At 56.9% G+C, this 25,284-nt stretch overlaps 2 protein-coding genes across 3 annotated transcripts; one reads left to right on the top strand and one right to left on the bottom strand.

Annotated features, from left to right (window-relative positions):
• Positions 1-124: 124 nt before the first annotated feature.
• Positions 125-3,566, top strand: HSD3B7 (hydroxy-delta-5-steroid dehydrogenase, 3 beta- and steroid delta-isomerase 7). 2 transcript variants are annotated; one of them, XM_037814244.1, is made up of 7 exons: positions 125-271; positions 653-821; positions 1,049-1,204; positions 1,499-1,607; positions 1,681-1,780; positions 1,987-2,149; positions 2,572-3,566. In XM_037814244.1, the coding sequence occupies exons 2-7, from the start codon at positions 659-661 to the stop codon at positions 2,985-2,987; spliced, it is 1,107 nt and encodes a 368-aa protein (XP_037670172.1). In that variant the 5' UTR covers positions 125-271; positions 653-658; the 3' UTR covers positions 2,988-3,566. The 2 variants fall into 2 exon arrangements, with proteins under 2 accessions (XP_037670172.1, XP_037670173.1); XM_037814245.1 differs by having other exon boundaries at positions 136-281.
• Positions 3,398-21,769, bottom strand: STX1B (syntaxin 1B). The gene is made up of 10 exons (XM_037814246.1): positions 21,615-21,769; positions 13,635-13,709; positions 13,335-13,434; positions 13,158-13,232; positions 10,714-10,787; positions 10,199-10,307; positions 9,943-10,016; positions 7,531-7,668; positions 7,310-7,420; positions 3,398-7,029 (listed from the first exon to the last, which is right to left on the bottom strand). Exons 1-10 carry the CDS (start codon positions 21,642-21,644, stop codon positions 6,949-6,951), a joined length of 867 nt encoding a protein of 288 aa, XP_037670174.1. The 5' UTR covers positions 21,645-21,769; the 3' UTR covers positions 3,398-6,948.
• Between the last annotated feature and the right edge of the window lie 3,515 nt (positions 21,770-25,284).

Here is a 25,284-nt window from a genome sequence, read left to right as displayed (position 1 = left end):
GTTCTGGCTCCCCACCCCCTTCCCCTGGAACTGGAATCCAGGGGATTGCAGAATGGCCCAGTGGCCACCAGGGGGCGCCCTGCGGCAATGGTGCAGGGTGTCGGGTGGAGGCTGGGTTGCTCTCTGTTCCTGGAATGGGCCAGGAGGGAGGAGGAGGAGCAAGCGGAAGAGGGAAGGTGTGTCCCTGGCTGACCGGCTCAGGGCCGGCAAGGAGAGAAGACATCCCCTCCAGTGGCCAGTTGGGGTGCCAGTTCTGGGACAGTGGCTACAGGTAGGCGGAGGTGAGGACAGGGCCCCAGCGTCGCTTCCCCTATCCCAGGCCTTCCCATCTTCCTCAACCCTCCCTCCCTATCTCCCACAACTCCATTTCCCCACTCGCCTTTTTTTGCCCCAGAGACTCCCTCTTTCCTCATCTTCCCCCAAACCCTGAGCCCTTCCTGTACCCCGGGCCCTTCCCCCTCCCTTCTCAGTAACTGCAGTGAGCAGGGTGGGAAGGCAGGTAGCCCAGCTGCTGCCTCCGGCGGCTCCAGGAACAGCGCTGGTCCCCAGTCAGCTCACTAGGCCAGCAGGCCCCGTTCCGGGACAGGTGGGCCACTGGTGCCAGGGCAGGTGGCGGCAGGCAACCCAGGTGAGCCAGGGCCTCTTCCCCCAGCCCAGCATGGCAGGCCCTGTGCAGCGGGAGCTGGTGTACCTGGTCACAGGTGGTTGTGGCTTCCTGGGGGAGCACGTGGTGCGGATGCTGCTGCAGCGGGAGCCCCGGCTCCAGGAGCTGCGGGTCTTTGACCTGCACCTGGGCCCCTGGCTGGAGGAGCTGAAGACAGGTGATCAGGGCAGGGGCGGGGGTGGACTCCCTCCCTCATCCCCTCCTCTAAGCTGGGATCCCCACCCTGGGGCGGAAAAGATGATGCCTGTTTGTTTCCCAGCACACACGGATGGGATGAATGAGTCACACGGGGAACATGTGGCTCCCAAGGGTGTAGGCCGAACCCAGCAGCTGTGTGGTGCCCCAGCTCTGACAGCACTGCTGGCCACCCCAATCCCCCACCAGGGCCTGTGCAGGTGACCGCCATCCAGGGGGATGTGACCCAAGCCCACGAGGTGGCAGCAGCTGCGGCTGGAGCCCATGTGGTCATCCACACAGCTGGGTTGGTGGACGTGTTTGGAAGGGCCAGTCCCCAGACCATCCACGATGTCAACGTGCAGGGTGAGGACTGGGCCTACTTCCCGACCTGTTCCAATGCACTTCACACTCCCTGGCACAGGGCCTGCTCTTGCCTGTTGCTCTTCAACCTTGACCTTTTGCAATTCCTCTGTGGCAATCTGTCCCGAATTCAGCCCTGACCCTGTAACGGCAGGCCCTGCCCTCCTGCGACCTGCTGTGGTTTTCCGCAGACCCGGGGCCAGAAGCCACGATCCCTCTTCCTAATGTGGGACAGGGAGGGGAAAGACCCAGAGAGAGCGGAAGCCTGAGCTTGGATACTATGTCCCCTCCCTCCAGGGACACGGAACGTGATTGAGGCATGTGTGCAGACGGGAACACAGTTCCTGGTCTACACCAGCAGCATGGAAGTCGTGGGGCCCAACGTCAAAGGTCACCCCTTCTACAGGTGAGCTAAGGTCCCTGATACTTTAAGGGCACCATCTCCCCGTGGCATTAAGAACTCCCCTCTCCCCGACTAGGGGTAATGAAGACACCCCATATGAAGAAGTGCACACGCACCCCTACCCTTGCAGCAAGGCCCTAGCTGAGCGGCTGGTCCTAGAAGCCAATGGAAGAAAGGTGAGAGTGGAGGAAAGGAGGCGCAGAGATGTGGGTAAGGGGCTGCCTGGGAGTCTCACATATTCACGCAGAGGCAGAGCCAGGATGCGTCCTGATCTCCTCACCTCTTGCCCTGGGCCCCACCCTCTACCTCCATCCCGGAAAGGCCAGGGCCAGGGTGGCCCCATAGGCCCTCGGTCTTAGAAGTGATTGTCTCTTGCCACCAGGTCCGTGGGGGGCTGCCGCTGGTGACATGTGCCCTGCGCCCCACAGGCATCTACGGTGAAGGCCACCAGATCATGAGGGACTTCTACCGCCAGGGCCTGCGTCTGGGGGGTCGGCTCTTCCGGGCCATCCCAGCCTCCGTGGAGCATGGCAGGGTCTATGTGGGTGAGGCCTGGGCTAGGCCACAAACAGGGCAGGAGGCTTATTCTAGAAGTGCTGATGGCAGGGGCAGTGGGCTAAAGAGGATGCTTTCTACTGGAGCCAGAGTAGAGGCTAGGATAATGGGGTGGGAGGAGGAGGGCTTGTCTGCAGAGGCCACAGAAGCAGCAGTATCCATGCCAGGCTGACAGGCATCAGAGGCTGAGGAGGGGGTGGCAGCTAAGGGAGCTGTCTCTCTCCAGGAGATGATAGGCTGGCCCAGGAGAGCCGGAGAACAGGGAGCTTTTACTAGGACTTGTAGTTACACAGGCAGTATCTATATTGGCCTGAAGAGCAGGCAGCATGTACACAGGTGGGCCCAGGAGAGAGCATCTACAGGGTCCCAAGGGCACTCCAGAGCATGCCCCCTTCCACCGCCCTCCTGGCAGGCAACGTCGCCTGGATGCATGTGCTGGTGGCCCGGGAGCTGGAGCAGCGGGCGGCACTGATGGGTGGCCAGGTGTACTTCTGCTATGACGAATCGCCCTACAAGAGCTACGAGGATTTCAACATGGAGTTCCTGGGCCCCTGTGGGCTGCGGCTGGTGGGCAGCCGCCCGCTCGTGCCCTACTGCCTGCTGGTGCTCCTGGCTGCCCTCAACGTCCTCCTGCAGTGGCTGCTGAGGCCGCTGCTGCTCTATGCGCCCCTACTCAACCCCTATACACTAGCCATGGCCAACACCACCTTCACTGTCAGCACTGACAAGGCACGGCGCCATTTTGGCTATGAGCCCCTGTTCTCTTGGGAGGACAGCCGGACTCGCACCATTCGCTGGGTGCAGGCGGTGGAGGGGACAGCCCAGTGATGGCGTGGCCAGGCCAGGAGGCCCGGGAAGGCACGTCCCTCCGGGTTTGAGCTCTCAAAGCCCAGACGGAGAGGGAGGGGAGCGTTCTAGAGCCGACGCAGGAGTTCAGAGTGGAACCGGCCGCCCCGGAGCTCTCCTGATGTAAATCCATGAGCCTGAGTCCGCGTCTGATGCGCCCTTGGATGAGGGTTTGGGGCAGGGGCGTCTTCACTCTCAATCCTGGTTGATGGGGGTCGGGCTCCCCCGACCTTCCCACCTGCCTGTCCCACCACTGGCTTAGCGAGCAGAAGTGGGCAGGGGCCTCCTGACGTCCGGGCGTGACCCTCAGGCCTGGATTCTGAGGGAAAGCTTCACCTTTGTCCCTCCTGGGGGCTCAGATACCCATTATTTAAAAAAATCTGTCACCTTTAGACATTTATCTTTTAATTCCCCTCCATGGAAGCTGAGGAAATCAAAGCAATTTCGCTTCTTCCCACCTCTGCACCCAAACTCAGCCTCTGCGACTTTGCCGGATCTGTCTGTAGCTGCCTTCTTCGTGATGTGACTGGCCAAGCCCTGGATTAAAGCCCCTTGGTCCAAGCCTGAGTCCGTGTGTCTGTCCAGCTGCCCCCTCCCCCAGCACCTCCCCTCCACGGCGCCCGTCCCAGGCGGGGACAGAAGGACGTGAGCACACAGCAAGCCCGCTGTTGGACTGGTTGCTATTTCTCCCGTCCCACGGGGCCCGACCCGGCCCAGAGTGGGGATGAGGGGCTCCAGGGACAGGACATGCAGGGCTGGGGTCCGGGGGGAGGGCAGAATTTTCCTGTGTTTTATCCATTTGCAACTTGGTTACCAATAGAGAGAAATGGGGCCCTGAGGGCTAACAGAAGGTGGCCTGGCCCTGGGCCCCCAGCCAGGCCCCAGGAGTCCTGCCCCTCCAGGAAGGGGAGGGAGAGAGCTCTAGAAACCAACAGAGAAATGGAGAAGGGGGCAGGGGCTCATGTCAGCAAACACGGCTACATCACGTGACACGCCAGCGACACGGAAACACACGCCAACGTACACGGCTGCACAGCGGGCGGGGGCGGGGAGGGAGCCAGGGGCCACCCATCTTGTCCTCTGCGGGGCGGGCTGGAGGCAGGGGGGAACAGGGTGAATGCATAGAAGACGTGTACACGCTCAGGGCGTGGCAAGAGTGTGCTTCGACCCACGGGCACATGGGGTGGACACGCAGTGTGCTTAATGAGAGGCAGGGACGGGGAAGGGGGAGCACAGAGCCCTGGCCAGGCCCGGGACCACCCACGGGGCACATGTGGGCTCAGCGGCTGCAGGGGTGTGGAGGGTGGGAAGTGCACACCTGTCCGAGAACATGCAAAAGACACCAGCCCCAAACACCACTCCAGGACACAAGTACAGACACACGGCAGCCGACAAGCAAACACATCGTAGGATGTGTGGGACTCAGCAAAGGCCCTTGGGGTCCCCTGGCCCAACAGAGGCCCTGAGATGCACAGCTACAGGCCTAGCCCCACTCGAGAAGGCGGCAGCAGCCCTCCAACCATGGCTCCACCCTTCTCACAGCCCCAAGGTCTGGGGCTTCCAGGAACACCTGTACTGAAAGGGGCTCCTGGCCGGGCAGCAAGAAGGAAGAAAGTGTGTGGGGTGGGGGTGCTGGGGCCCACTCCGAGGTCCCCAAAGGAACGTGAGGTGGAGCAGGAGGACTGGCAGGGAGACACCAGGGCCAACTTCCTGTCCAGCAGAAGGACATTCTGGGAGTGGACAGGCAAGCTCCCCTCCTCAGGGCAGCCGACCTAGGGGGTTACATGCAAGTGGACAACACACACACGCAGGCAAGGGTGGGGAGGGCCTGACAGCCAGGAACGGAGGAGGGTGGCTTGTTCCAGAAGGTCACGTTTGCATTCTCACACACACACACACACACACACACACACACACACACACAAGCATGCAAGTCCTTCGCCTTGTGCACACATGTCCTACCCCTGGGCAGGGCACTTTCATGTACCCACATATGAGCCCACATCCCTGAGCCGGGGAGTGGGGCTTCTAGCGTTGCCCTCGCCTCACCCCCCTGTGCCTCCCACCTGGCAGGCCTGAGACTGCATGAGGCGTGCGTGTGTTAGCCACACCACGAGGGACATGCTAGCCCTTTCCTCGCCACCAGAAACCCAAGCACCCCATCTCACCCTGGTCAAGGGAGCACCTGTTGGTGACATTCCAGCAGGAGAGGGGGTAGGTTCCCCAGCCCCTGCCTGCCCTGCATGGCTGCTGTCACAATGGCCACTCTGCTGTGTGTGAAATAAACATTTCCCCAAACCCCAGGTTCCTGCCTGAGGTGGAGCCCCCGGGGTCAGTCCGGAGCCTGGGACACACGCCTCCTCGGCTGCCAGGTGAGTGTGAGACAGGTGGTGCCGGCAGGAAGGGGCAGTGCCTGCAGTTCTTGCCTCCTCAGGAACAGTGTCCCCCAAAAAGCCCCTCTGGGTGGTAGTCATGGACCAAGGGGTGTGACCCTGAACAGTCTCCACACCAAGGGTGGCATACATGTGTGCTCCTGTGTGCGTGCATGCGTGTGTTTGCACATATGCCTGGCCATGGCCACCTTCGCCAACCTCCTCCACCTGGCCCGTGAGGACACTGAGGCCTACGGGCTTCTGTGGGCGCCGGCCTTTCACCAGCACACACTGGAAGATAAGCATCCGGGCCTGTGTGCACAGAGGCCCCGAGCCCTGGCAGGACAGGGGGCCTGGGTTGCACAACGTTGACATATCGGGGCATGTGCCTGAGCCACAGACAGGCCAGCAGCCGGAGGGGGAGGGGGAGGGACAGGTAACCATGGAAACACAAACCTGGGGTGTCACACAGCCTTCGAGACAAACACATGTGTGTGTGTGTGTAAGACACGGGGGCAGGAACACACTATGTAGAAAGCCAACCCCCCACTCCCACAGCCACGCAAACATATTCTAGACAGCGTAGAAATATAGATTTTGGTGCCTGCCCCAAATAGGCGTCCATACACAGTGTGGGGGGCTCTGTGAGGGGAGAACAACTGTCAAAACTTCAGGGACATCCTTGGGACACACACACATGTACATGCATCACCTGTCGGGGGAAATGCACGTGTCTACACAGGCCCAGCTAGGTCATTTCAGTGTGTATGCTTCCACCCACCTTGGCTGAACCCTGGGCTCACAACACACACACACACACACACACACCTCCCAAGACGTTTCATAGCCCCCGGGGTGACTCAGCCAGGTAGGTCTGCTCCACAGCATGATGGGGTGTCCGCCATGGACGGTGGGCATCTGGACCTCCCCGGACCCTCTTGGAACGGGCGAGCGAACCTCTGTCCACACACAACCTGCCTCACTGTGGCAGACGCGCGGTGGGGGATGGGGGTGGTCAGTGGAGGAACTGCTGTGGCACTAGATTCAGACACTCGAAACACAAAATTCCAGGTACGCAAATTGTGTGTCTGTGAACCTGTGGACACACACACACACACACACCCCTATTCATGGAAGACAGAACAGGGCTTGGTGGGCTGCCATTATACTCGGCCACAGTCTACACAACAACCCGGGTGAAGAGAGGGAGACTCAGACCACACACAGACTTGGGGGGTGGGTGGGAGGGGCAATGGGCTGCACCTACACAATCTGCACACGCACACACTGGGGTGTCCACACGTCTCGAGCATGTGCCGGCAGCATGCATGTTGGTGTGCATGTGTGATCACGCCTGCTGCAATCTACGTGCGGGGGAGGGGCAGGGTGGTCCGTGATGGGGGGAAGTGGGGGGGGACCAGGGACGCCAGGGTCTGATGGAGGGGAAGTGGGGGGGCTGCCTGGGTCTGTCTTGGGGGTGAGCCTGGAGCAGGGGATGGAGTGAGAGGGGTGGTAGGGGTATTGCTCCCAATGTGGTGGGGAGGGGTCGGGGAGGGATGGAGTGGTGGGGCCTACAAGCCCAGCGTCCCCCCAATGGACGACGCCAAGACCACCCCCAGCACCACACAGCAAATGATGATCATGATTTTCTTCTGTGGGCAGGAAAGGGGGTGGAGAAGGAAGAGGAGAGAGCCAGAGACAGGGAAATAGAGAGGGAGACAGGAAGACAGACAGACAGACAGATGGAGAGAAGACACAAGGGGGGAGGGCATAAGGAGGGAGAAGAGGGGAGAGAAAACAGAAGTAGGAAGAGGTCAGAGCCAGAGATAAGGCCTCTCCCCCGATTTCCTCACTCACGTCTGCCCTGGCCTGGGTCCCGCCCACCAGCCCTGCTCCCGGCCCCCCAACCCGGCCGTCCCCCCACCAGCTCACCCTCCGGGCCTTGCTCTGATATTTCACAGCTTTCTTGGTATCTGACACAGCTCGTTCCACGTAGTCCACGGAATGTTCCACATTATACTCGATACGGTCGATCATTTCACCCTACGGCCAGAGGAGATGTGCATGGGCAGGGATGGGGCCTGGACTGGAAGAGGGGTGCCCAGAGAACCCGGGGGAGCATGACACAGCCCCCAGGGTGGTGTGGCTAGTACCTGGCTCTCCACCAGCATGGCCATGTCCACAAACATGTCGTGCAGTTCACGGATGCTGGTTTCCAGTTTGATGATCTCGTTGTGCCGTGTCTCGATCTCGTTCAGCGCCTGCTTCGTCATCTGTGAGTCCATTTTGATCTGGGGGCGGGGGGCGGGGGGTGAGAGAGCTGCAGACCACCCTTGGCCTTCATTAGGCAGCCGGAGTGTCTGGACCCAAATGTGACTGTCACTTAGTAGCTGTAACCATGGGCCAGTTATTTCACCTCTCCAGGCCTCGGTTTCACCACCTAGAAAGCTGGGATGGTAGCAGTCCTCGCCTCCCAGGGTTGTTGTGAAAACTGAGTTAATATGTGCACGTCGATGAGAGCAGTACCAAGCATTCAGTACTGTAGGGAAGGGAGATGGAGGCTCCAGGGCCCCCACCAGCACTGAAGGTCCCTGCTTGGTCAGAGGCAGACAGGTGATGGAGGAGGACACAGCAGATGAGAGAGTAGCAGGCAGAGATGGAGACCCAGATGAGAAGGCAGCAGGCCCACCAGCCGCCGGCTGCCCCATGTGACATGAGATGGGGCATAAATGACAAATGCATGGTGGCCCTGGGGGGTCAGCGGGGAGAGGCTCCAGCCCACACTCAGACACCTCCTCCCTGCAGACCACAGCAAGTCACTCCTCTGCTCCAACATCCTCCAGGGCTCCCCACTGCCCAGAGGTGACCTGCTCATTTTAGCAGTCTGGGCCTTTTATAATCTGGCTCCAGTTTGCCTTTCTGGCCTCCTTTCCCACACGTCGTCTAAGAGCCCAAGAGTGAGTGGTCCACCCTCCCTGTGGCCGTTCGGTCTGTTTGCTTTGCCTCGAGTGCCCTTCACCCCATCCGCCCGTGTCCAAATTACCCTTTGTCCCTAGAGGTACAGCTCAATGCCACCTCCCCAGGAAGCCTTCCCCAACTCCAACTTTAATCACCATGGTGGCTTAGAGCTACATCCCCAGAAAAACATGTTCTTAAACTTAATCCATTCCTGCAGGTGTGAACCCACTGTAAGTAGGACCTTCTGATAAGGTTACTTCAGTTAAGGTGTGTCCCACCACAATCAGGATGGGTCTTACTCCTATTACTGAAGCGCTTTATAAGCAGAATGAAATTCAGACAGATAGGGAGAAAGCCAGAGGAAACAGCCAGAAGCTCAGAGTCAGTGGAACCCAGAAGGGGACAGAGAGGCCAGGAGAGGCCACCCATGGGCCTTGCCATGTGAGAGAGGAGCCGAGAACAGAGGATCACTGGACACCAGCCCCAGAACACCAGTCTTCGGGAAGAGAGCCTCGCTTTGATGATGTCTTGATTTTGGACTTGTAGTCTCAAAACCATGAGCCAATAAATTCGCCTTGTTTATGCCAACCCATTGCATAGTATTTCCTTTGGCAGCCAGGAAGCTAAAACAGTCACCCTCAACCACCCCTCTGGGCCCAGACTGCAGCTTGTGCACCCAGAGCCAAAGTTCCTGACCACCTCCCACTGCAGTGATGAGGGGCCAATCTGCCTGTGAACCGCTGGTGGCAGGGATCAGAGCTTGTCTACCCAAGTGCCCATTCCTGAAACAGCCTTCCAGAACTGCCATCCATCCTCAGACAGACAGACGGCCTGGGCCCAGCTGATGGGGGTGGGGGTGGGGTCGGGCGGGGATGGGGGGGGTGAGGCACTAGATTTACTAGCCCACCATCAATTTCCTCAAAGCCAGTTCAACAAAGATCAATTATCCAAGTAAGAATTTGCTGAAAACTGTTTGACAATCACTGCACATACTTTGAACCTGGTCTAGAGCCCTTCACCAGAGCCATTACACCACTAGAAACAATCAATACAGGACTGGGCACAAGTCAACAAAAGAGAAAAGACCATGAGCTGCCGTTAAGAAAGCCCACCCATGCACAAATAAAATGACAAAGCAAGGCAGTGGGCAAAGCTTCAGCAAAACTACAGTTTGGTGTTCGAGTTTTTTTCCTTAAACTTTTAAAACCTAGGCAAATTAGTTATCTCAGTAGGGGCATGTATGGTACGTCTTTGGGCTTAGGCAATCACTGGCACTGAAACCAGCCTGTGGCAAGCACAGAACAGCTCAGGCCCTGCGTCGCCCAGTTTGTGAAATGGGGCTCCCTTGTGGGGTTGGGGGGGAGGATTAAATGAGTTTACAGGAAAAGTGCTTAGAGCAATGTTTGACACACACAGAGTGTGAATTTGCCATTTTCCTGGAGGTGCCTCCCTGCCCTGCCCCCATGAAACTTCCCCAGGTCCCTGTCCGTGCTTCTGTCTGCTTGTTACCCCAGGATGGACTTAGGAACTAGAGTGCAAACTAAGCTTGGGGAGGTGAGGCCAATGCTTTTCAAAATCAGACCCCAGTGCCGCCATGGCCTGCTCACATCATCTGTGAAGATGGCCAGCTTCCCACTCTCCAGCATGTCTTCCAACTCTTCATTGGTTGTGGTCCTTCCAGCTGCAGGGAGAAAGGATTCTTGCTCAGGGGGTAGGCCAGCCTGAGGGCCCAAGGTGGACTGATAGGTCAGGGAGCCGGAAGCCCACCCTCCCGCAGAGAGGGAGGGCTGTGGGGCTGGAAGGGGGCATGGGCAGGCCTGGGAAATTGGGGGGTGGGGCCTGGGGCTGGGCCGGCACACGCACTGATCTCCAGCTGCCGCTGGATCCGGTCCTTGCAGCGGTCCCGGTACTTGGACTGGGTCGCGTTATATTCGGTCATTACCTCCACGAACTTCCGGGAGAGTGTGGAGTGCTGGGGTGATGGGGTGACAAACACATCAGGGAGTCAGGGAGCAGGGGATGGAGGGGGAGAGAAGGCAGGGAAGGGACAGAGTGGGGAGGAGGGACTGGATTAGCTTCCCGCCCTTTCTTCGGCTCAGGCCGCGATTGCACCCCTACCCCCGTACCCCCACTGTACGCCCACACCAGCAGATGACCTAGCTAGGGCACTAAAACGCAGCCTGGCCCCGCCTTCTCCTATAATCCCGCCCAAAGCCCCGCCCCTGCCCAGCCTCCCCCCAGGCCCCGCCCCACGCCCCGCCGGGCTCCTCCCTAGCCCCGCCCCGCCCGCCTCGGGCCCGCCCCCCGCGCCTCACCCCCTCGCTGAAGCCAACCAGTGACCCCGGACTCGGTGCCCCTCCGTGGCCGCCGCCTCCTACCTGGGTCTTGCGGATGCGCAGGTCCGCGGAGGAACGGTTCAGCCCCTCCTCCTGTTCGATGCTCTGCTCGATCGCTGCGGGAGAGAGGGCTCAGTGACGGGCGGGAGACCTGGGGCATGCGGGACGGGGGTCCGGGAGGTACGAGGGTCAACACCCCGCGGCAGGCCCCAGGCCTGTGAAGAGATGTCACACCCACGGCGAGGGCGGCCAGTAGAGGATCCCGGGCCAGGGGGGCAGGAGGCCGGCGAATAAAGGGACAGAAGGTCGACGGGTCCCAAGGGGAAGTAGGAGGGGAGAGATTGAAGGTCGGTTTGTCACCAAACTATTCACTCTGGTGGAAGGATTGAGTTTTGGGAATATATCAAGGACTGTAACTCCCCTCTCCCTCAATCCCAAGGAGGGGTGTGAGGGACCCCCAACTTCTTATAGCCTCCCAGCAGGGGGCAGGAATCCACGCCGGGATTTTCCTGGTGGGAGGCAGACACTTCTACCGGGGTGGGTTCTAATGGCCACTCTTGCCTTGGGAGATTCTACAGAGAAAACAGCCCTTCCCCTGCCCAGCAAGGAGATTCTGCCCCCAGAATCCCCACTTCTAAAGGATGCTCTGAAAAAGCATGCAGATAAACCAGGATCCCAACTTCTGGATCATGCACTGGTGACACCACCATCAGATTTTCTAGAAATGTGCTCAGAAAATGCAGCAGAGATGAATCACCAGGTCCTCTCAGACCTCACAGGGCTTCAGGGCCATTCCTGAGAACATCACTTCTCTGTTCTGGCAGCGGGGGAGGTTTGGGGCTGGCTAGTACCCGGAGGCTCCCCTGCCAGCGATGGCAGACACCGTGACTGAGAGACAGTCTGGCCCAGCCTCCTGTGGGGGTCAGAGATGTGGGAGGCAGGAATCTGCCCGCCCAGACGGGGGTGCTGTGCCAGCCTGTGGCTGGGACCAAGCCCTAGAGCCCTTGTACATGACCTCGTTGACTTTTTACAACACTTCTGGGAATTCAGTGGGAGCAGCCCATGTTTCAGACTAGAAACTGGGGCTCCCATGGGTGAGATGACTTCCTCAAGGTCACGCACAAAGCCTGAGGACATTATATCACATGGCGGAGGGAGATGGTAAAGAGGAGAATCTCCTCTTTCTTCTGGAGGTGTGGAGGGTCAACATCTCTAAGCCGCTGCCACTTTGCCTGGCTTGTTTCTTGGTCTCTTTTTGAACCCCTAAGGCACAGAGAACTCCTCATGGTCTTAGAGGGAGGGTTCAAGGTCAGAACTGAGTAGGCCCAAGGAGCTCATTGAGCCCAGGGGTTTTTAAACTGTGTTCCACAACAGACTATTTCGAGAAGGACCCTCAGGGGCTGCTGCAGGGAGGGAAGGTGAGCCAGGCCCCAGGCCTCCCAACTCAGGGCCAGCCGGAGTAGCCTATTATCTGTTTTATTCATCACCGTTCTTTGTAAAATTCCATTCAAAAAAAAGATTTTGCTTCCAAAAACAAAACACACCAAAAAACCAGCTTTGAAATGGCTTCCATCTTTCTTACTGTACAGATGAGAAAGCAGAGGGAAAGGGACTGGTCCAGAATGGGTTGATGGTGGAGGGTAGATGCCCTCTGTCTGGATTTGCACTTAGTGTGCTCCCAGTTTAGGGCACTTTCCATCCCAGCATACTCTCCTGAGTGCAAAAGGCCTTTGTCTTTACAAATCGGCACTCTGGGCCTACTCTTAGGCTCTCTTTGAGTCCCTGAGGTCATGGAGCCCATGTCCTCATCTCCCTGGATCGAGGTCGGTGCTCCCAGGGCCAGGCCCATCTGAGCCCCTCTCCCTGGGACCTGGGCTACAGCAGGTGTGTGGTAAACGTTCCCTGATGCTGAACTACTGGGAGCATACCAATTAGCATCCCAGTAACACGTCTATTCCCCTGGCACCGGCAGACAAGGAGGTTCTCAACCCACAATGCTTTGGGGGAGGGTGGTTATTACCAGCCCCCAAGTCCTTAAATTAGAATGAATACATGGGTATTTGGCAAGCCCCTCCTGAAAGCTGGCCAGCCCCTGATGTCAGCCATACAAGCCAATCTGTCCTGAGCTGAGGATACCAATTCACGAGCAATTGCTGAGCCCACCTGCTGGGTACTTAGCTCGATGCCCAGCCACTGTTGTGGAGAAGTGAGGATTTAATTAAACCAAAGCTACTCTGGGAGACACCGGAGTTGTTGACAGAACCAAGCAGGGCTCAGATCTCATCGGGGCAGAAATCCTCTCCCCCTCCCCTTTCCCTGCCACGTTATCCTTCTCCAAAGAATCTGGGGCAAAGAGTTGCGTGCCTTCTCATTGTTGAGGACTCTGGCCCATGGAAGTCTTTAGAAGGTTCCTTAGGCAAAGGCCTTTTTGGTCTGATGGAGGGCAGAGTTCTCTTGCTCCCTAGTCTGGGAACCACCTTCCTCACCTTTCAACTTGGACCGAACCTTGTTAGCCGTCTTCTTGATGTCTGTGGTAAGGTCCTCCAGTTCCTGTTTGGTCTCTGAGGGGATGCAGGGAGGGGCAGGGCAGGTGAGAAGCCTGGGTCGGGACCCTAGACCCCTTGCCCCTCTGCCCTCCGACTGTCCAGCGGCCAGGCACTCACTCTCATCTGGGTTGGGGGCGGCCAGGATGGCACTGTGCTGTTTTTTCACCTGTTCCACATCCTCTGAGAGCTTCTCAATGCAGCCCCGGATCTCTTCCACCTGGGGCAGAAAACCCGGGTACCCAAGTCACCAGGGGCTCCAGGGGGTTGGTCTGGGATCAGGGAAGTGGGCCAGGTCCAGAAGGGTTATTAAAAGGCCAGGGAGGGTGCAGGAGAAGAGCAGGGGGTAGGAAGAAGGAAGATGCTGGCTGGGGGTGGGGGGCAGGCACTTGGGTTTGAGGCATTGGAAGGCTCAGTTACCTGTTCAAAAAACTCATCCATGAAGTGGTCCCGGTCCACGTGGACCACCTCCTCTTCATCGTCACTGTCTTTTGCCTGGGAGGCAAAGAAAGACTGAATCCATGGGCAGTCCCACCCTGGTCCCCAAGGCTGGCCCTCAGCTCTCTGGACGTTCCCCCCCACCACACACACACACACACACACACACAGTCTCCCAGCTCTAGGCTGGGGTGGCAGGGTGATGGGTGATATAGCAAGGGCCCCCAACCAGTCCAAACAAACACTTGACGTCTTGTGGAATGGGGTTCTGGGGGCCACAATAGCCGATAGCTCCAAGGACACGTTGGAGGGAATTGGCAAAAGATGCCACTACTGGTGGACGTGGCCCTGGGCTTGCAGGCACCCTCAGAGGGGCCCTTGACCAGCCAGTCCCGAAGTACTTCAATATTTTAACAACTAGCTAAATTTCAACCAGGCACTGTACCACTGGCTGTGGGCTTGGAGAGGGGTCTGGGTTGGAGTCCCTGGGGCCTGGACCACTCTCCAGCGCCCTGGCTGCTCCCTCCTGGGTCTCGCTTCACTCCTCTGCTCTCCCGACCAGCCACGTCCCCTGTGCAATGTCACATCATCGCCAGCGGTGACAGGCGCCAAGTTGAGCAGCACGGTCAGGCCCAGTGAGGGCTGGATGAGAGGCCTCCCTCGCCACCAGCACTGCCCCCCCAGCCGCCCCCGCCTCTCACCCCTCCCAGCTGCTCTGCCCCTCTCCTACTCTTCCCCGTGCATTCACCCCCTTTCTCCCAGCTCCTTCCAACTTCACACCCACCTACTCTCCCTTGCTTGGATTTCCCAGTTGCAACCTGCAGCTGCTCAGCACTCCGCCCCCAGGGCTCAGAGACACAAAGGGATTTACCCACCCACACCGCCGCCACCACCACCGCCAGACAGACCAGTGACACAGACAGAAGGGCTGATGCGCAGGCACACCGAAATAGGCCCCCCGGCACCCACGCGGAGATGCGCTGACATGCTGCTGTTCACCAGCTACAGAGCCACGAGCTGGCACGTGGGGGGCACAGGATGTTCAGCTGCACCCCAGGGACATCCAGGAGGGCCTCTGGGCCTGCCTTCCCAGCCTCTCCAAGCCTCAGGTCTGCACCAGCCTTCAGAGCTGGGCAAGAGGAGGACAGGGAGGGCTTTCCAAGAAGGCACACTTCTGGTTCCAGATTCTGCTTGGGACCGAGATCAGAGGGCAAAATCTGAGCCCATCAAGCTTAATTACATCCTGGAGCCCTAATCAGCCCCAATAGAAATTTAAACAGAGTTCACCCTGATTTCCAGAAAGAACCTCGCCAGAGCCTGAATGAAATCAAGACAGGAACTAAACAGAGGCTACCCCGCATGGGCCCGGTTGGGATCTAAAGAGAAGCACTCACATGGAACCTCGAACAGGGTCCCAGCAGATCACAGACAGGACCTGACAAAACCCAGACAGGCTCAAATGGAACTAGCCTCAGTGGAGACAGATCCCAGACAGACCCCAGACAACTCAGATCAAACCTAGACAAGGCCAGTTGGGACCTAGACAGCAGAGAGTGCCAGCAAAGCCCCGAAAGAACCTGGAGAAGCCCTCACAGCTCCGGGGAGACCCCCCAAGGGCACCCTAGCTTCCTGCCGAAGCCCTGCGCAAAGGGAACTCCAGGAATCCCCCCAGAGATGCTGGGCCCTGCACCATGTCGGAAACTGTACTCAACACTTGCGTTTAATTTCCAGGCAACCCCAGACATCTGCCTGGAAAGGGAAGTTCCTCGGTTTCTGCCCACAGCTGCCCCCAGAAGGAGGGGTGGCACCAGGTTGGAGACCCTGAGAGGATTTCCAGTTTTAAGCCTCTGTCTGACCTGAGACCACCCCAGAAAGATCTTTGCCCTGAGTTTCTGGGATGCTGAGCTCATCTTTGATGACCCATCGGCCTCCCGTGAGGCTCTCCTCCTTCTCTCTTAAACAGCCAGCTGCCCCACAAGGTCTCCTTCCCTGATAGCCAAAAGCTCCATTCCTCTGCCCCTTCTCTGCCTGCAAGCACTCACCCAACCCTCAGCGCAGCTGGCAGGTACCTGGAAACTTTCCTATTCTGTCTCTTTCCTTTTCCCATGCTGATTTTGGGAAGTCCTTCCTAAAGTCTAATTTCTATCTGTCCTGCTGTTCCCAGAGCCAGTCCCCTTAGATTTCGCCTTGGGACATCCTGGGCTGTCTGTTTACTTGGCCCCGAGAGAGGAAGAGAGGGAGAGGGCTGCATATGATTTATCTGGTATAATAATGGCAAATAATCCTTTACAGTTTACAAAGCACTATTACATCCATAATCCCTTTTGAATCCTCACCTCCAGAGTCCAGCAAGGAAGGCTGAGCAAATATCACTGTCCCTCGTTTCACAGATGAGGGAAACAGGAGGTCAGAAGGGAGAAAAGAAAGTGATTTACCCAAGGGCAAAGGGGCTGAGTCAGGGTCAGAGGACCACCGGCATCTAGGACACGGCCCCCATCCCAGTCCCTTCTAAGGGTTGGACCAGGCCACTCTCTCCACAGTGACTCTGCCACCAGCTATTGTCCCTCTCAGATCAGCCCCTGCTAAGGCCCCATCTGGGTGAGGCTCTCGGCCCTGAAAACCTCACAAAATATTCTCATTTGAGAGCACTTTTTGCTTAGATCTTACAGTCTTGTTATTTCATTTCATCTTCATTAAAACTCCGTAAGTACCAATGGTTGTGAGTCTAGCTGTGACAAACATTTACGTGGCACTTTTCAACATGTCGGGTATTATTCCATTGGATTCTGCATATATTTCATCCATTTAATTCTCATAACCACCCCAGAGGGAGATATTATTAGAACTTCCTTTTACAGATGGGGAAACTGAGGCATAGGGAAGCTAGATAACATGCCCCAGGTCAGCAGCCAGAGAGACCAGGTGACTTCTCTCTGGGCCTCAGCCTCTACATTGGCGGAATGGCAATAATGTTTTCTACCCCAAATGGTGGCCAGGAGGAGGCAAGGAGACGAGGCAGGAAAAAGGTCTCCCACTGCCAGTGAGAGAATAAGCACTCAGTGAGGGATGGCTGTCACCTGTGCTCACCCCATCCCCTTAATATAGATGAGACAGGCTCAGAGAGGTTGCCCCACCTGCCTGAGGCTTCACAGCAAATAAGGCTGGCGGTGGACCCTAAACCTGGGACTGTCTGGTGCTTAATCACAGGTTCTTTCCCTCCCATCCTGCCAACAGACAGAAGCAGCTCGCTTCCCACCTGGTCCCAAAGAGCCCACTCTGTTGTGTTCTCAGCGTTGCTGATCTCCCGGGGCCAGGACAGCAAATCAGCAAGAGGGGCAGTGTCCACCTGCCCCAGGGCTGTTGGAAGAGCCCACAGAGAAGCCAGGGGCTCCAGCCTCCACTTGACTTGCTGTGTGACCCTAGGCAAATCTCAGCCCTCTCTGGGCCTGGTCCTTTCATCTGCCAATGGGCAGGCTGGAATAGGTGCTCTCCAAGGGTCCTCCCTGCTCTGAGGTGTGCACAAGTGATAACGAGCACAGCCTACATTTCTGAAAGAAGTTAGGCTGGGCCTAAAAGAAAGCAGGCTGTGAGCAAATGAGACTCCCCGGGAAACAGATAATCAAATGTGCCCTGACCCACTTTCTGGTGGCCTCAGGTAACAGATGGACAATTCAAGCCTCAGTTTCCTTGTGAGTAAATGAGGACTATAATAATTTACAGACGTCTAACACTCTGACATTGCCCTGAGCCAGGCCCTGTTGTAAGCATTTCTCAGGTAATCCTCACAAACTCCCCATGAGGATATGCACTATTCTTATTCCCATCTGACTGATAAGGAAACTGAGGCACAGAGAGATGAAGTTAGTTGCCCAAGATCACACAGCTGACGGGTGGCAGTACCTGGATTTGAACTCAAGCCCTCTGCTCTTTACTACTAACCAATTCTTCATGCACCCGAGAGGGCAAAATGAGACACCACAGAGCTCATGGGCACCTTTTGGAGCCCCCATGGGAACAAGGGGGGCATCGAATCCAAAGTTCTAGGCCCCCCGAAGTCCACGCCTTCATGTCAGAGACTCTGGGGGCCCTCATGCGTGTGTCGGATATGGAGACGGAAGGAGAGGGACAATGGGAGCCAGCAAGTCAGTGACCAAGGAGACAGATGGTGAGATGGCTTCAAAAACATAGTCAGTGACCAAAACAGTGGCAGAAAGAAGCTGGAATCAGGTAACTGAAAAGTCAAAGAAAGCAGGCGCGTGCACGTGTGTGTAAACACCAGCATGCACGCGCTCACACGTGCTCCTCAGGGGTGCAAGTGTCCTTTGGTCTAGAGACAGCAGCCTTCCCCCACCTCCCTTCTGTCCATCTGTCTCCCTGGCCTGGGCTCCCCCCCCCACTCCCCGCATCGTGCAGCCTCCCCTCCCACCCCGACTGTCTCCTGTCTCCTTCCTTCCACCTTCCCTGCCTTACCCCACTTCCTCCCTTCTTCAGCCTCCCTCTGCCCCACTGAGTCATTCATTCATCTAACAAATGTGTATAATTTGTGCCAAGTGCTCTTCTGGGTGCTGGGGATACAGAGGCGAACAAGACAGGCAGGAAGGCCCTGCCTGCAAGCAGCTGATGTTCCAAAGGGGAGAAAAAGACTGAAAAACAAACAAGATCCTTTCAGAGTGTGCCAGATAATAGTAGGGGAGGTGAGAGAGAGAATGGGGTATCAGAGAGGCTACTCTATACAGGATGGTCAGGGAGGGTTTTTCGTGGGGAGTGACACTAGGGGAAAACAGCATTCCAGGCACAGGGAACAGTGTTTGAGGCAGAGGGAACAGTGTTCTGGGTGGAGGGCACAGTGAGTGCAGAGGCCTGGAAGCAGAGATGAACTTGGTGTCTTTGAATGGCAGAAAGCAGCCTCAAATTCAAAGCCCCCTCACTCCAGGACTCAAATGGCCTCCATTTCGGCTTTCTCTTCCCAGTCTCCCCATTTCCCCACTTCTCTTGCCTGCCTGCTCCAAGGACACCTCCCAGACTCTAGCCCACAGCGTGCCCCCTTGTTGACTTCTGCCCACTCCCCACCCCCCATCCTCCTCTCTATCTCATCAGCCCTCCTCTTCTCCTCCTGCACTCTGGGGCCCCCCCATTCAGCTGAGTAACTTCCAATTGCAGCTTCCACATCTAGCCCAGCATCTCCCAGATGCTTGGTGAACTAAGCCAGAAAACCCCGGTTCAGAACCCCGTCCCCACCCCCACCACCTGCGCCATTAACAGCTACATGACCTTGGGCAAGTCAATTTACCTCTCAGGCCCTCAATTTACTCCAAAACAGACTGGGGGGCATGCCCTGCCCACCTCAGGGGCTGATATGAGGTTCCAGACAGACAAGTCCCTCATGGAATAACAAGCTCTCACAGCATGTTGCTGAGCCCCAGGACCCCTGCTAGGCGCTGCACACATATGAACTCGATTTAATCCTCCCATTTCACAGAGGAGGACACTGAGGACCAGACAGTTGGTAAACAACTTGCTCAAGGTCACATGGAAAGTATCAAAGCCGGGATTCAAACCCAGGCAGTCTGGCTCCCGCATCTAACTGCTCTGCAATAGGCAGACCTGAGGGGCCCTTGGGAACTCCCAGGTACTGCTGGAAAGACAGGCAGGCCCCGGGCTGGTCCTCCTCCCACCACTGGCCCTCCCGCTCCTCCCAGCACCTCGCAGACCCCCTTCCCAAGCGCCCCACACCCTACCCAGTCTCTCCCGCTTCCCAGCCTCCCTGCTCTCAACTCTGGTGGGGAGACCCCGGCACTCCTGCATCTGGCAGCTTCTTCCCCGCCCCACCCGCCCCCTCCCAAATCTCCCGTTTCCCTGAGCTGTGACTAATGTCACCCCCATCCCCATTCACCCAGCCCCCTCCACCCCCCACACCTCCTCCCACCTCCCAGACCTGGCCGCCCCCAGCAGCCTCCAGCCAGCAGGCTCCCTGCCCCACTCAGATAAGGCAGATGGGGACTCCCCGCCCCAGCTTCCCCCTCCACCCCTGTCCTAGCCCTCTCCCTCCCTCTCCCTCTAATCAGAACCACCACTCCGCCCTCACCTCACCCTCACCCCAACTCACTTTCCATTTCCTTTGTTTGGGGAGTTATGGCAGCCTGGGGCCTGGGTTCAAATCCAGATTCCTCACTGGCTATTTGTGTGACCTTGGGCAAATTAACAGGCAGCCCTGGGACTCAGTTTCCCCAACTGTTAAATGAGGTAGTCTCTCAGTCCTACTTAACCTCACCAAGAGATTCCAGATGGTAACCTGCTTTGAAAAGTGCACTCTGAGAAAACGGGGGTTCAAAGCACTGATGCTGGAACCAGCCGGCTTGGGTTGGGATCCTGCCTTTTACTAGCTGTGTGACCTTGGTCAAGTTACTTAACCTTTCTGGCCCTCAGTCTCCTTATCTAATCAATTGGGATATAGTAGTACCAGTCTTGTAGGGTTGCTATGAGCATCAAAATGAGCTAATATGAGTAAAGCACTTAGAACAGTGTCTGGCATATGAACATTGGGTATTAGTGTTATTTTCCTGACATCTGAGAGTATTTTCAGTAAAAGTTTAATAAAGAGAAAAAAAAAAGCAACCTTCAAAATTCCCTCCTTTGATCTCCAGCTCCTCCTTTCTTCCTACTTGCCAGACCATCTCTCCTCAGTGACAGCAGTCCCTTGTCCCCAAGCCCCCCTCCCCTCTTCTCTCTGTAACCTGTGCCCCACCTCCAAATCCTAGGGGCTCTCCACAGACAGAGCTCTTCACCCCTAGTATTGGGACCTCTGTTTCGAAGGCCAGAAAAGCGGAGACACATGCTGACTTGGCAGACGGGGAGACCCAGATTCCAGTCTGCCCCCCACCCCCACCCACTGCCTGGCGACCTTGGGCAAATCCCTTCCCGTTTCTGAACCTCGGTTTCCCCATCTGTCCATGGGGGAATAAGCCCTGGGGTAACAGCCACTCTGGGGCTGGTACTCCTCAACTCAACCCCACAGGCCACTGGCACGTGCCAGGCTGTCTCCAGAGGCCCAAGTCATCTCCCCCAATTCCCCCGCCCCCTCCCCACCTCAGAGTCCACTCTCATCCAGCCCCAGGGCCCCAGCCCCTCCAAATCCTAGCCTCCAATGCAGACACAGTGCCGCCCTCCTCCCGTCACCCCACACAACGAACTGCCTGCACCGGCTCCGGGAGCCCGGCCTCCACAGGCCCGCAAACCTGGGGCCCACGTCAGCCTCCCCCTGACTGTCCAAGATGCCCCAGTTCGCCCAGCTGAGCACAGCCCGTGTCACACAACCCGATTCCCTGTGCGTGGCACTTCTTCTCCGTCTCCTCTGCACCCCGATATCCCACCTATATAGGGTCACCCCAACTCATTCCCTGGCCCTCCAGCTGCCTCCTGAGGCCACTTCTTCCCTACCTGTCTCTGAGAGGTGCCCCCTCCCCACAGGGAGCAGCACACATCGGCACGCACGGCCACATACACACACTCCATTCACTGCCAGGCGTCAGCACCTCGGACCCAACCTGTGTCCTTCCCCACAGCAGCCCCCCAGTCTGGGTCCTGCTAGGCTCAGCCCGGCCAGGGGACAGCCCCCAGCCCTCTAATTTGGCAAATCTGCCCAGGAGATGACAGCACCCTCCACTCCTCTCCTGACATTCACTCTCCCCCCATTCCCGGATTAGACTCCAGGCCCCCCTGAAACGTGGGGTGTCCGAGGCCCCTGAGACCTCTCCTGCCCCCTTGTGTCCTAATGGCCTCCAACCCCTTCCAGCCAACTCTCCCGGAGATGCAGGTCCACTGGAGACATGAGGGGCACCCCGGCCACCAACCTCCAGTCTCATCGTTCGCCCCCACATCCCAGCACCTCCCCCACTCCATCCCCACGCGCTCCCCAAATTTGGGGGTCCCGCCCTCCCCACTTCTCCCCACCCCCAAGCTCACACTCCGCAGCTCCTGAGTCCGATCCTTCATCCTGCGACGGCTCCTCCTCCTCCTCCTCCTCGTCCTCCTGCCTCCTACCTCGGTGTTGGGGGCCCGGGTCTGGGGGCACCGGGGGGCACCGGAGCCGCTCGGGGTGGCCGGCGGGCGGGGGCGGGGCCGGGGGCGGCGGGCCGAGAGCCGGCAGGGGCAGGGGCCTGGGCCGGGCTCGGCTCTGCCGGGGCTGCGGTGTCGATGCGGCTGCGGCACAGGGTTGGATGGAGGGATGCGGGAGCCGAGGCGCGGGGGAGGGGGGCGGAGGGAGGTGAGGAGGAAGGGAAGGAGGGGGGAACCGGGAGGGGGCGGGGAGCAGGGGGCATGCGCAGCGCCCGGGGCTGGGGGCGCCTGGGGGTTGTAGTCCGGGGGAGGGGGGCTCTCGGGGAGGGGGGCTGGAAAGGCCTGGAGAGGGGTGGGGAAGCGCAGAGCCGGAGATGCAGGGAGATGCGGAGAGTCACCGGGGAGATGCGGCGGAAGACGCCGAGTTGCTGGGGGAGGGGAGAGGGGAAGGGCAGCAGGAGGGGGTGAGGGAATGAACTGCGGGAATAATGTGGGGAGAGGGGCTTGGATCCCTTTCCACAAGGTGATAGAGATAGATATGTGTTTGCCTGTGTGTGTGTGTGCCCGTGTGAGTCTGCGCGCGCCCACCTCTGCGTGTGCGTGAGTGTGTGTTTGTGCAGAAGGCTCTTTGGACCCTAGAAATGGCAAGACTGACCCTCCGTGCGGCTTTTGTGATGCAAAGAAACAGCCAAGCGCTAGCCCAGTAGGACAGAGGGTGGGTTTGGCACAGCCTTCCTCACTCCAGTGTGAGCATCCCCCTGCTTTGGTGGGACTCAGAACTCTGCTTGTCTACCTCTAGGGACAGGGTGCTCACTACCTCTCAAGTCCTCCTGGTCTATCTTTAGATGGCTCTGACTGTTAAAAAAGAAATTCATCCTCCTTGAGAGGGGGAGTCTTGTGTCCTTGAGGATCTAAGTTACCTTGCATCTCCCTCAACTTAATGCCAACCTCCCCCCTCCCCTTCTTGGCATCTTAACATGGCATGACCTCCTCGGCCCCTGCAATGGAGTTTTGGCCCCCAGTGGGCCTTGACCCTGCTTTAAAAAAAAATTATTGTGATATATATATATATATATATATATGACATTGTTCCCGTTTTAACCGCTTTCAAGTATACAATTCAGTGCTGTTAATCGCAGGCACACTGTTGTGTCACCATCGCCATGATCCATCATCGAAACATTTCCATCACCCCAAACAGGAAACACTATATCCATTAAGAAATAACTCCCCATTCCCCTTCCCTCCCCAGACCTCTGGTAATCTGTATTCTAATTTCTGACTCTATGAATTTGCATAATCGAAGGATCTCATATCAGTGAGATCATACAATATTTATCCTTTTTTGTCCTGTTGTGTCACACAACAAGATGTCTTCAAGCTTCATCCATTATGTGGCCTAGATCAGAACTTCATTCCTTTATTCAGTGGGATAGTATTTGTTGTATGGATATACCGCATTTGGTTTATCCATTCATCTGTTGATGAACACTTGGGTGGCTTCCACCTTTTGACAATGGTGAATAATGCCGCTTTGAACACTGATGTGCAAATATGGACCTTGCTTTTCCCAAATGCCCAGTGACCTCCCTGATGCCAAATCCATCCACCACTCTTCAGGTCTCATCCTCCATAACCCTTCAGTGGTGTTTGACCTGATGATCTCTCTCTTCTTGAAATTCTCCTTTCCTTGACTTTCCCTCCAGCTGCACCCCACCCCAACCTCTGGATGCAGTGTCCCTGCCTTCTTCCAGGCTTCTCCTTTCTTCCACAGCCCCTCACTGTCAGGGTTCTCTGAGCCCTATCTTCTCTTCTCTTCTTTCTTTACTGTCTTATCCGCTTGTGTTCAGCTACTCCTATGTGCCTGCAGTGCCCACATCTGTACCTGCAAGCCAGACCCCTCTCCTTCAAGGCAGCACTTATCATGTGCCTATATGCTGAGCTGGGCACCAAGAATACAGAAACAAAAGATTCTATCAGAGATGTGAGTAGATCTGTAACTATGACATGTGACCTATAGATCTATAACCATAGGCTTGATATAGGGAGCTTGACGAGTGGTGGCCACAACCTCACCCAAAGCCCTCTTTCCTGGGTTCTCCATCAGAGATGGCATCTTCATCCACCCAGTCACAGGAAGTCACATCCACCAGCAGACAGAAAGCTGTCCTTGACTCCCTCTCTCATCATATTAATGTCATCATGTTCTGAGCATTCACAGTGTCTGTGGGACAACACTGCTCCTATCCCAAGTGTACCGATAAGGAAACTGAGGCTTAGAATGGTTAAATAATGTATCTAAGTTCACCAGTTAGTAACAGGCAGGGCTGGGGCTCCAACTTGCGTCTTCGGTTTGCAAGCTCACCCTTGTATCCACAATGCTATAGCTCCTCCCTCAACTGCCTAATGCAGAGTGCAGAGCTGCCTCCTGGGCCCTCTCCATCCCCATCACCCTCCACCTCCTCCATCGGGACAGCGTCCTCCCTGGCCTTCCCACCTGCAGCCTCTCACCTTCATGTCCACCTTCCTCTTCAGTCGCCATTGTAATGTCCCCAAAACACATTTGATAATTTCAATCCCCTGCACCAACCCCTCCATCGCCCCCTACAGCTTCCCAGTTTCCACTCAAAAGCCTGCTCTGACACTCGAGTCCCACCACCATTACCTCATTTCTCTACCACTTCCCTCCCTCCCTTCCCTCACCAAGGAATCCACCCCGATGAAGCATGGACTCCAAACGCCTCCAAGTCTTTCACTGTGTGGTTTCTTCTGCCCGCAACACTCCTTCTTTGATAGTCAAATTTCTTCTCACCTTTCAAGGCCCAGTTCCAGCCTCACAGCCTAGGTGTGGACTGTGTCCACTTCACCAGTAGACCAGGCTGGGCCTCACTCATGTCTGCTGCTCCCCAAAAACCAACATGAGGCTAGGCACAAAGTGGAAGTGCACTAAAAGTCAGAATGAATGAATGGTGTGTTCCCTCACATCTTTACCCAGGCATAAAGACAAAGAACATAAGCTCCATGAGGGCAGGGATTTTTGTCTGTTTCATTTGTTGCTGGTTTGCCAGTGCCTGGCACTTGGCACGTAGTAGGTCCTCAATAAATATTTGTTAAATGAATGAGTTAAAGGTGCACAACTCAAATCTGACTGCAGCTCTAAATATGGACACAGGCACATGCAATGTGTTGCTGCGGGTGAGTCTTCCCATTGCCCAGTGATTCTGAGCTTGTGGCATCCGCTTCAAGCCCTAACCCCATGAGCTGAGTCCCCTGGGTCATGCACTGGTCTCCTAAGCCCTCTCCTTGCCTGAGTGGTCTCTCTAAAGTATACATAAGACCAAGCCACAGCCTCTGCTCAGAAGCCTTCCGTGGTTCCCCATCACTCAGGGAATACAGCCCAAACTTCCTAAGGTGGCTTTCCACCCGTGCTCATGCCATCTTCCCTCAAGCTCGCTCTGATTTCAGTCTCAGTTCATCCCTGTATTGTCCCACCTCCATGCCTTTCCTCATGTTTGTTCCTGCCCCCTGAAAATCCTTCCTCTTTCTTATCCTCAAGCCCAAACTTATACTTCCTTCA

The sequence above is a fragment of the Choloepus didactylus genome, chromosome 21, assembly GCF_015220235.1.
Source record: "Choloepus didactylus isolate mChoDid1 chromosome 21, mChoDid1.pri, whole genome shotgun sequence".
In the NCBI taxonomy this organism is placed as follows: Eukaryota; Metazoa; Chordata; class Mammalia; order Pilosa; family Megalonychidae; genus Choloepus; species Choloepus didactylus.
The sequence above is the reverse complement of the archived record's forward strand: the minus strand, read 5'-3'. Positions and strand labels throughout refer to the sequence as shown.